At 35.9% G+C, this 12,488-nt stretch overlaps 1 protein-coding gene across 6 annotated transcripts in view; it reads left to right on the top strand.

Moving 5' to 3' along the window:
• Positions 1–12,488, top strand: part of LOC106883437 (uncharacterized) — a 155,399-nt gene that overhangs the window by 128,567 nt on the left and 14,344 nt on the right. For all 6 annotated transcript variants that reach the window (XM_052966910.1, XM_052966907.1, XM_052966909.1 and 3 more), the window contains one exon: positions 3,369–4,757. In XM_052966910.1, coding sequence (XP_052822870.1) covers positions 3,370–4,757 — 1,388 coding nt within the window. In that variant the 5' untranslated portion in view covers position 3,369. The remainder of the gene's footprint in view (positions 1–3,368; positions 4,758–12,488) is intronic.

Here is a 12,488-nt window from a genome sequence, read left to right on the forward strand (position 1 = left end):
GGCCTGATGAGTCTTCTCATGCACAGCATATCACCAGAGGTCTATACAGGCACACACACACACACACACACATCATGATCATCATAATCGATTAGCGTCTGCCTTCCATGCTAGTATGGGTTGGACGACTTGACTGAGGACTGGTGAAACCAGATGGCTGCACCAGGCCCCAATCTGATGTGGCAGTGTTTCTACAGCTGGATGTCCTTCCTAACGCCAACCACTCCAAGAGTGTAGTGGGTGCTTTTACATGCCACCGGCACGAAGGCCAGTCAGGCGGTACTGGCAATGCCCACGCTCAAAATGGTGTATTTTACGTGCCACCTGCACAGGAGCCAGTCCAGCGGCAATGGCAACAACTTCGCTCGATGTTATGTATGCTTATAATATTTTTAGCAATTTAATTTAATTTTATAATTGATTCCATTCAATACACTTGACAAACAACTTTGAATACATTTGCATGTGTATACATTACCATGATAAAACTCCAAGTTTTATTATAACAACCAAATAACTGTCACATATTATATTACAGATAAATTCCTCTATTTACATAATATTGAGGTCTCATTCATTCTTTTGTTGTCATACCATTACTATTAATATATATATATATATATATATATATATATGTATGTATGTATAAACTTATCCCTCTTGTATAAATGTGTGCATGGGTGGGTGTGTGGGTATATGTGTAGGTGTGTACCTTGTTTTGACATCACATGATGATTGTAGAGGAGTGTCATCATTAAACAAAAAGGTCTTTTATTTCCAGTCTTTAATGTAAAACCTGTCTGGCCAAGGAGAAATGTTACCTGGCTAAGAAACAGGTAAGGATTAGCCACAAAAAGAACATCCAGCCATAGAAAATCCACCACAACAAATTCTGTCTGACCTATAAAAGCATGGAAAAGTCAATATTAAAACGACGATGATGATCAATTTTTTCTACACAAGCATTGCTGCGTGGTAAGAAGCTTACATGCTAATCACATGGGTCTGGGTTCAGTCCTACTGTGTGGCACTATGGGCAAGTATCTTCTACTGTAACTTTAGGCCAATCAAAGCCTTGTGAGTGGATTTGGTAAATGGAAACTAAAAGAAGCCCATCATGTGTGTGTCTGTGTTTGTCCCCCACCATTACTTGACAACTGGTGTTGGTGCGTTTTACATCCTTGTAACTTAGGGGTTTGGAAAAAGTGCCTGATAGAAATAATACCATGGGTTGGACGATTTGACTGAGGACTGGTGAACCAGATGGCTGCACCAAGCTCCAATCTGATCTAGCAGAGTTTCTACAGCTGGATGCCCTTCCTAATGCCAACCATTCCGAGAGTGTAGTGGGTGCTTTTAAGTGCCACCAGCATGAGGGCCAGTCAGGCGGTACTGGCAACAGCCACACTCAAAATGGTGTTTTTTACGTGCCACCTCCACAGGAGCCAGTCCAGCGGCACTGGCAATGACCTCGCTTGAATGCTTTTTCACGTGTCACCAGCACAAGTGCCAGTAAGGCGACACTGGTACTCACTGACTATTCACCTAAAGTCTTGCTAATGCATAATGCCAATTTGATGGCTACTATGCACTAGATGATGATGCTGATGTTGATGATGATGATGATGACAGTACTTCCAATATCAACTTAATAACTGAAACATTATTTTACAAAATCTCTCAAAATTTTTGGTTATTTTCAAAATTAATTGATACACAAAGAGACAGTTTTTCATTATAGAATTATAGTCACAAAATGGTTAATGTGTTAAACAGATTTGTATTATGACTGCTGACATATAATAACAGTATCTTTATATTATATATTTTATTGATTCACACTAAAGCCAGTGCTTTGGTTTCATTAAATTCCTTGAACTTAGCTGAAACGTGCTATATTATGAGAAATGTCTCAGTTCTAATGAAATTGTCATATAATACCAGACAGAAGGAAAAAAATATTGATCCCATTAAGCATGTAAAAAATTTATTGATTAATATTAAAATTAGAATGATGAGTTTAAGAAATATAGAGGAATAAAGCTACTTGGTAGCTAAAATATCTGACAAAGCAACAGATGTTTGCCAGATGAAGAGATATTGTAAAGCTTATATTTACAATTGTATTCTCAATAATGAATACAGAGAAATTCCAAAAAAAGTAAAGTGATATAAAAGAATGGTCAATTTAAAATTCTTTAATCTTGGACAATAATTTTCTTAGGAATAAAAGAGAGTGCTTTCCAAAGATATTTCATTATAACCACTTTTAATTATACATATTTTACCATTTACTGGATATGGCATATATATCCACCAACGATTCATTTTACCATAAAATAAAGAATTTTAGGTTTGAGTTAATGAAACTTTACAGGTTAGTTGTTATATTTATCAGCAATATTTTACATATATTTGCAATTCAAAATGGTCACCCTTTGCTTTCATCATAGTCCTTGATCTTTCCTCAACTGTTTTATCACTCCACAATTCTTTTATACCAGCTATTTTCAATGATTGAGAACTTCTGTTCTACAAAATCTTCCTTAGATTAAATTGCTCTTGATGAATTCAAGTTCTCACCAGTTTCCTTGGATTCCAAACCTTACCATTTTTCTTTATCACTTATGTACAGAAAGCAGCAAAAAAAAAAAAATAATAATAATAATAACCGCCTAGATTCACCATTCTTAATAAATGACTCAACAGCTAGCATGTAATGAGCACAAGTTCAAACCATACTGGTAACTGAAAACATTAGTTACATGAAGACACTGTTACTAGCAGCTCAAGTTCACCAGTGACAGGATGCAGTAGAATAACCTGTGGGAGGTTTTTCCACCACATCATGGCAGAGATGTTTTTTATGTTCCAGTCATTGAGCTGTTACCATACTGGGGCACTGCTTTGTAGGGTTTAAGTCAAGTACATACTTTTTAAAGCCAGGTTCTTATTCTATTGATCACTTTTGCCTAACCGCTAATCTACCTGGAGGTAAACAAAGCAACACCAGTTGTCAATTGGTAGTGAATGAAACTCAAACACACACACACACATACATTCACATTATATATATATATATATATATATATATATATATATGATAGGCTTCCATATAGTTTCCATCTGCCAACTTTTCTCACAAAGCATTGGTCTGCCTGGGGCTATAGTAGAAGACATTTGCCTAAAGTACCACACAGTGGAATTGAACCCAAAACACTATATGTTTGCAAAGTGAGTGCGTTAACCACATAGCCATTCTTGCACTTATGTATGTAACATACAAATATTTTTTTTATTTTCAGATGTTATGATGACAAGTTTCTCTAATAACCAATTCTTATTATTCTTTTTTTTTTATTTTACAGAATGTCAAAAGAACATTTTGAGAAGATACACCTGAGTGTGGCTCTTGAAGAAGCAGCTAACCACCAAATAAGCTTCTTGAACAATGTTAACCAATATCCTGAACTTTATGAACCTGCTTTTCTAAAACGAACTCTTTACAGATATGAAATACTTTGGTTGCCTCTAGCTTCCAAACATGATTTCATTCCAGCTCCATTGGATATTGAATGGGTATGGCACTGTCATATGCTGGCACCACTAGCATATGCAGAAGACTGTGACAGAATAGTTGGTAAATTAGTTAATCATGCTCTCTACTCAGAACAAGTTCGGCAAAACAAACTACAAAAAAGTAGAGAACTGTGGACAAAAGCTTACCCTAATGAGCCATTTGATATTCCGCCCAATTCTAATGAGCCATGCCCTGAATATAAATCCCAACTAAGCTATGATATTGTAGCTGCTGCTGCACGTCAGAGAGTTTTCCTTTACCAAGTTTCTCTACCTCACTATACAGACTACAGGTTCCTCAAACAAGCTATTATACGATACAAAAAATACTTGCATTTGAAACAGAAGAATCCAGCCACCTTTCTGGTACCATGCTACGATATTGACCTTATTTGGCACAGTCACCAGCTCCACCCAAACAATTATCAAAAAGACACAAAGAAATTATTTAACAGGGTCTTCAATCATGATGACACTGTCAATGATCGCAGTCCAAATTCAAAACTAAGCCTCTCAGATATTGAAACTAGAAATCTTTGGATCAAAACCTACAATGAAACATTTTCTATGTACGGAGCAATGTATCGTGGGGAACCACCGGAGAGAAAACTTTATAAAATCACTAAGGAAAACCTATTTAGAATAAGTGCAAAGCATGCAATGTTTGTTGTTGAAAAGGCGTCTATACAGAATATTCCAGAAGAAGTAAGGAAATTTAATTTGGCTTTGAAACTTTACCAGGGTGCAGATCTTTTATGTACTAAACATCTCAATGGACCTAATACTGAATGGGAAGGAAAAGCCTTAATAAAACATGACATTAGCACCCACAAAAATTCTTATCTAACTATAACACTCTACAAAAAAGTTGGTTTGACCTGCTGTGGAAACAACGTTTCTCTTGGTACAACTATGTTTGACTTTTGGAAGACAGTTCATTTTGCCTCTGAAGGTCAGTCATTTTCAGAAACATTATTACTTGATGAAGCACCACAAATTACTGTTCAAATAAAAGGATACTTTACGAATCCAGTATGTACTGCCTGCAATTTTACTGTTGAGGTTAAACCTTACAAAAAGTTTACACTGCCAACGCAGATTGAACAGATGTGGGGACCAGTTCCATTACCTCACTTACCAAATGATGTCCAAAATGTGTCTTTTGTTGGTGAACATTTGTAAGAATTTTATTTACATTTTTTTGTAATCTAATATCACAGCTCTCATCTAACATCTCCTTTCTGCTTTCAATACACCTCTGTGTATAAGACTTCACAACTGCTTAACACTTCACATCTACTTATCATTTCATATCTATGTAATATTACAGCTCTATATAACATTTCACTTCTGTATCACTTCACAACTCTTTCTATAACACCTTAACCAAGTATAGCATCCTACTTCTGTATAATGTCTTGCCTCTGTACATCTTGTCACTCCTATATAACATCTTTCCTCTACATAACACCTCACTTGTATATATTGATATCTTAACTCTGTATATAATATTTCACCTGTATAAACATATATATATGTATATATATATAAATGTCATACTTCTATGTGCCATCTCACCTCTCTCTCTCTCTCTCTCTCTCTCTGTATATATATAAATATATATATATATATATATATATATATATATATATATATATATATATATTTATGTGTGTGTGTATGTGAGTATATGTGTTAGTTGTCTAAGAGTCTATGCTGTGAAAAAATGTACTCATATATCTGTCAATAGAATGGTTGTACTAATCAAAGTGTACAATATTATACGACTATTACAATCAATCTTACCAATTGGTTTTGTGTTAGGGATTCCACAAAGCGTTAGGTAACAGTCGTGTCTATCCACCTCCAATAGTATAGAGCAGTCACCATATTTCATTCCATAACGGCTACTTTTGATGAGTGCAGGGTTACATAATTGGACCTGAAACTCCGTTGAATCCCCAGCACAAAACCATTTGGTAAGACTGGCTGTAATGGATATACAGGGTGTCCCAAAAGTCACTGATGGGTTTCAATTTTTAATAACTTCCTTATCTTTACAAATAAATGCATGAAATTTTGAGACAATATGAAGGATATAATGGAAATTAATATGCATAAGTCAAAATTTACAACACCACTACATCACATATGAAAAATGACACCGTTTAAATGGCAGCCATTTTTGGCTTCACATGCCCGTGCTCTTTCCAAAGCTTGCACCATAATACCCTCAAGAGTTTCAAACCCCACTTTTCTGATTTCTGTTTTGATGTTCTCCTTCAGTTGCAGCAGGGTCTCCAGTTTGTTGATGTAAACCCTATCTTTCAGGTATTCCCACAAGAAAAAATGTCGAGAATAATCTCCCACTATGGCAATGTCAACTGGCCTTCATATTCCCCAGACTTGACTAGCTTTGTGGGGATACCTAAAAGAGAGGATTTATGTCAATAAACCAGAGACCCTGATGCAACTGAAGGAGAACATCAATAGTGAAATCAGAGAAGTGGGGTCTGAAATTCTAGAGGGTGTTATGGTGCAAGTTTTGAAAAGAGCATGGGTGTGCAAAGCAGAAAATGGCTGCCATTTAAGCGACATAATTTTTCATGTGATGTAGTGGTGTTGTAAAATTTGACTTATGCATATTAATTTCCATTATGTCCTTCGTGTTGTATCAAAAATTCATGCATTTATTTATAGAGTTAAGGAAGTTATTAAAAACTGAAACCCATCAGTGACTTTTAGGACATGCTGTATAATATATATATGTGTGTGTATATATATATGTGTGTATATAGGTGTGTATATATACACACATACACATACACACACACACCATCTCACCTCTATATATAACATTTCACATCTATATAACATCCACTTCTACATATAGCATCTCACCTTTATATATTATAACAGTTCACATCTATACAGAACACCTTGTATTGTATGCTTCTCACTTACTTTTATGTAACATCTTATTCCTACATAATCCCTCACCTCCATAGAACAACTCACCCCTATATAGCATTTGACTTCTATATGTAGCACCTCTTATACAAGGTTGTCTCTATATCATCACTCAAGCTCTTAATAAAAGCTTTCAAATATTCCTGAAAATGCTCCCTAGTATCTTGAAATAAAAAGGAGATAATTTTTATAATAGTCCTGATGTATTGTCTGAAAATAAGATAGAGTGATCAAGTCTTGCTCACAGCTGTTCCCTGGGTTAAACACCAATAATATTCATATCTCCTTTTATCATTCCTATCTCTTCAACTCTTACTTTATATGCTTCTCTGTTGAATCTACTCAAAATATAATTTGAACTCCACCAATTATTCACATATTATCCATCTTTTTATTAAATGTTTTATATATATATATTTCTTTTTTTTTTTCATGCTTGCATGTGTGGGATGAGTTTAGGGAAATGAGTACATTTATTTTTGATCAATTCAAATGTTTGGGACATATTTGATCAGTAAAAAGGCCATTCTTATTTCAGTATACCATGGTGAAAATGTTTCACTTTATGTAAAAGGATAAATTTCAAAGTGGACCCTATGGACTAATATATGTACTTCAAGCTCTTTATGCGCTCATCAGTATTAGATACCAGGCAGGATAACTCCAAAATGACTAGAAATTTTTGCTTCCTTATAAGAAATAAGTAAAAATTATCTACTGACAACATACTGTGGCAACTGGAACAAAATACTTAGATGGCTCACAAAGCAGTGTGGTGAAATAAACAAACATTCTATCAGCTCAAATATATTTGGGATATATTTGATCTGTAAAAAGACCATTCTTATTTCACTGCTTTGCATGCAAACCATGTATTTAGTACATTTATGTATTATATTATTTTGTGTCTAAATCAAGTCTTTACATGTTTTTATAGTCTTATGCATCCATTGTGATATTTTGCAAATTATACAAACAGCAAAGGAGTTCAACATTGGCAAACCAGCAGGTGATTCATGATTTGGACTGTTACACAGTCACAGAAACAGGATTCCACATTATATCTCCCTTTGCCTTTGGTGATTTGGTTGGCCCAGATCCAATGGGAGTTGATTAAGACATGTTGATTGCTCCATGTTGACTTCAAGCTGGTTGTCAAATTGTCTGCTGGCTTCATTTTCATATGTCACATAATCTTCACTATTCCTGTAGATGTTCCCAAAGAATCTACCCATGTACAAGTATAGCAGAAAAGACTGGTAAATATTCCAACAATGTATATTGTTGTATCAAGGATACACAACTAGATGATTTACCTATCAATAATCAATGACTCAATGAACTGAAAAGTAAAAGCAGAATCTTCAATTGACCAGACACCTCAAGAAAAATGAGCCATATACATTTCATAGATACCTACCCTTATATAATACAGGGTAGTCATATATTTGTTTATGCTTGTCCCTGGCATGAAGCCACCACTCCTTCTCTCAAATACTTTCCCTACTACTTATACAAAGGGGCTTTTTCCCTCTCCTTGTTCTTTTTCTGTCTTTCTTGTTTTGTTTTTTTTCCTCTTCAGTAACTAGATCAATATTAGATTGCTCTTGCTCGCGTAACTTCTTAACACATCATTGCAGAAAACATACAGACTCGTAGCTTGCTTGAGCAACATACCTCAACAAGTGAACGTTTCAGCAGTCACAAATGGAACACTTTTCAGTGAAACCAGAGTTTCATGACTTCCTACTAGCTATATCTTTAGTTGAAACAGTGTCAGATAAGATCATCTGAGTATCTTATACAAACGTAATAATGAGTGGCATCAGTTTAATATAACCAACTTTTGGCTCCTAGTTATAGTTAGAGTTAAAGCCTGCAAGCAAAACTAATCCAGATTTAGAACACCATCCAAGTAAAGACTACCACATTGATAAACTATGCTGAAAGTTAAATAGTCTTTTAGCCATAGTACGAAGCACAAAAGAGCAGGCCTTATCACATAGAGCATTTCCTTTAAAACATCACTTCATCATTTTTCCAGCAGATTTATACAATAAATGGAAAGTGTTGTGGCTAGAGAGAAAGCCACATGTTTAATTGTAGTCAAGTGTTGTAGTTGTTTAGAATTGCTAGGGATTGAGTAATCTATGAGGGGTTTCTATCTTTTAGGACCGAGTTGAAAAAAAAATTTCTATTTGGTACCTGTTATGAGAGGATCCTGAACACCCCTACGTGACTGAAGGTGGACTAACAATAGATAAGAACTGAGTGAACTGTCAGGGAATAGTTGACAGTATTAGTTCGATGTGTGTTGGTTTAACAGTCGGTAGTTGAACAGTGAATACTGAGTATCATACCTACGTTCAAGTAGTACAGGGTGCGTTCTGTATTTTAACGTATATTTCTGCGATAGGTTATCTTTAGATAATCACATTCAACTATTTATTTGTGTAATATCGTTTTACACCAGATGTGTATACCCACGTCATAACAGTATCCATGGTAATAAATGGATGTTTTGGCAGAGAACACATTTATCATTGTTCAAAGTAATGTTGAGTCTCTTAGTAACTGAAATAAATTGAGCTAAGTTCCCATCATGCTCTTCAATAGGTTTGTTAACAATAATATCATTGTTGAGATAAACATGAAATCCTTTGATATCATTGTCAATAATTATATCATCCATCAAACTTTGAAAAGCACTTATGGCATTAGTTACACCAAGCAGTAACCTTATAGATTTGATTAAACAGCTTGTCAGCTTGTCAGCTTGAAATTTTGTGTATCGCTTATGTTCTTCGTGGAGTTGAATCTGATGGTATACTGTTTTAAAATCTAGTTTGTTGTAGAATTTATTGTAGGAAATAGACAGTATGAGGTATTCAATATTAGGATGTGGACTGTCATTCAGAGAGCAGTAATGATTTAAAGATTGTGGATATTTCGTAACAAGGGGATAATTGTCACTGCTTCCCACTACTACTGCTTGTACACATCTTAGAGAAACTGACAGCTCAATAATACCATAATCAAGAAGCTATTGAGTCTCTTTCTCATGCATTCAGGGATGTGTGGTTAAGAAGCTTGCTTCTCAATGATGTGGTCTTGGGTTCAGTCCCACTGTACAGCACCTTGGGTAAATATCTTTCAACTATAGACCCAGGCTGATCAAAGCCTTGTGTGTGGATTTTGTAAACTGAAATTCAAAGAAGCTTGTCTCATGTATGTATATATAGAACAGGGGTGGGGAAACTTTTTAGTGCGGCAGGCAAAAATTTCCAAAGAAAAAGGTCCGTGGATGGATCACAAGTTCTAACTCTTATATCTGTGTAAATCTGTAGACTAACATTACATATTCACTAGACCTTCTTTGCTTCATTTCTTTCTAACCTTCACGAGACTTCTGTATTCAAGGCCAATGACTCCCTACCATGCAGCATCACAGTTCTAATACAAGTGCCAGCTTCTGAACTTCTTCCCACCTGTTCTTACCCTGGCTACTATAATTTCTAAACAACTGCTTTCCTTGGTAATTATGTCATGTGTATGGTTATGAATTGAATATTTCTTTGTCCAAAGATGAAGAAATTCTAACAACAGTTTTGATAGCAATAATGGAAAAAAGAATTTTGTAGCTGGATCTAGTAAGAATTTAACAACTTTTTTTCTTAGTTCTTTTTAGAAAGATATTAGACCTAGCCACAGTCTTTCCAAGGAAACAAAACCATTAGATTATTTTTGTTACTTTTTCTTTCGAAGTAATTGCTGCAGAAATGAACTGTTACACAGAATATAAAACAAAGACAAAAAGAAAAAAGTTTGAGGTTTCCTACAGACATGGATGAAGGATTAGAAATCCGAGCATTTTTAGGAATACTGCACCTGTGCCCAACGTCGCCTTCCTGGCACGTGTAAAGACATTCGAGCGAGATCATTGCCAGTGCCGCTGGACTGGCTCCTGTGCAGGTGGCACGTAAAATACACCATTTTGAGCGTGGCCGTTGCCTGTAATGCCTAACTGGCCCTCGTACCAGTGGCACGTAAAAGCACCCACCACACTCTCAGAGTGGTTGGCGTTAGGAAGGGCATCCAGCCGTAGAAACTCTGCCAAATCAGATTGGAGCCTGGTGTAGCCATCTGGTTCACCAGTCCTCAGTCAAATCGTCCAACCCATGCTAACATGGAAAGCGGACGTTAAACGATGATGATGATGATGATATAATTCGAGACACAATAATAAAGATAAGTTTAAGACATTAAATTAATGCCTAACATGTTCATTAATGCCGCCACTGAATTTAAGATGTTTATACTACTTATGAGGTATTCTATACTTTTCAGCTAGAGTGTAGTTGGGTCTCAAGGGGGTGGTACAAACCTAGCAATATGTGTTTTATAGTGAAAACAAAATTTCCATTCAAATGGCAATTGTCGGACGATTTTCTGTTCAGGTCTAACTGTTTAAGCTGTAGAGGGAATGCGACTTATGTTGCAAATAGGCATATGAATATTGTATAAATTTTATAATTGAAAAATTTACTATATTTTGTACATACGAGTATACCAGCCCGTGGGTGCAATTGTGCCTGCAGGCGGGGGTTTCCCACCCCTGGTATAGAGGTAGATAGATACTATCTTTGCCAGATCAGATTGAGCCTGGTGCGGCCTCTGGCTCACCAGTCCTCATTGAAACTATCCAACCCATGCCAGCATGGAAAGTGGACGTTAAACAATGACGATGATGATGATGATGTGTGTGTGTATGTATGTATATATGTAGCTTAGCTTCAAGTTCAGTCTCATTGTGTGTCTTCTACTATAACCCCATCATAGGCGTGTGTGTGTTTGTGTGTGTGTTTGTGTGTGTGTGTGTGTGTGTGTGTATGTCTGTGTGTATCTGTATCTGCATGTTTGTTTATATTTGTACTTCCCTAAAATCATGAGCAGCAAAGTGGTGATATTATCACTTCTCCTGTCAACAAATCACTCACTGTTTATTAAGTTCTGTTTAGTCTCTCACTTAGTAAATCCCATTAAGTGTCCCATTAAATCTTCACAGTCTGCCTACCCTTTGCCTCATCGATACCCTTTTGTCTCTCTTACCTTCTCTTCTATTCATTGTACTACACCGGTCTTGTAATGCGGAATTGCATTCGATCTCTCAGTATACAATCCCTCTCTAGCACAATCCTTATCACACAATTTCTTATTACCATCCCAATGCCTATATAAGGAAGATCTGACATCTATCACTCCCCATTTCCCATCTCTACTACTACCTATCCCTTCTTAACTCCCTTACTGCTAACATTTAACTGCCATCACTGTTTCTCTCCCATTACTCTCTGCTATAACTGTCTGTTCCATTAACCTTTTCTCCACCACCCTCTCACTCCAATTATTGGCTTTCCTATCATACTCTATCTCTCCCCCTCTCTTTCTCTCTCTCTCTCTCTCTCTCTCTCTCTCTCTCTCTCTCTCTCTCTCTCTCTCTCTCTCTCTATCTATCTATCTATCTACCTCTAGCTCTGTCTTTCTCTTTTGCCCTAGTTTAATGTCTGTCACCATCCTTTTCTTTTATTCACCTTCTGGACTACGTTGCTTTAAAAGAATGGAAACAGTGTGGAGTATTAAGGACATTTTAGTCGTCCTTTTATTGTAACAACTCCACAGAGTTGTCAGGAAACACGATTTGGAAGCTGGCATTTTCTGCATGATAGCTGTCTATCACAAAATGAAAGCAAAATCATTACAAGGAGGAATTTTTATTAAACTAATGAAAGCAAAGCATTATGATGACCAAAGTTGTAAGAACTTCTGAAGTTTTAATAAGTTTTAATGAAAAATGTCATGTGAAGCAGTCAAACAAACATGTAATACCCAATTTTTACCCTATTGTTTAATTATATATATATATATATATATATATATAT

Source organism: Octopus bimaculoides, chromosome 4 (assembly GCF_001194135.2).
Source record: "Octopus bimaculoides isolate UCB-OBI-ISO-001 chromosome 4, ASM119413v2, whole genome shotgun sequence".
Lineage (NCBI taxonomy): Eukaryota > Metazoa > Mollusca > Cephalopoda > Octopoda > Octopodidae > Octopus > Octopus bimaculoides.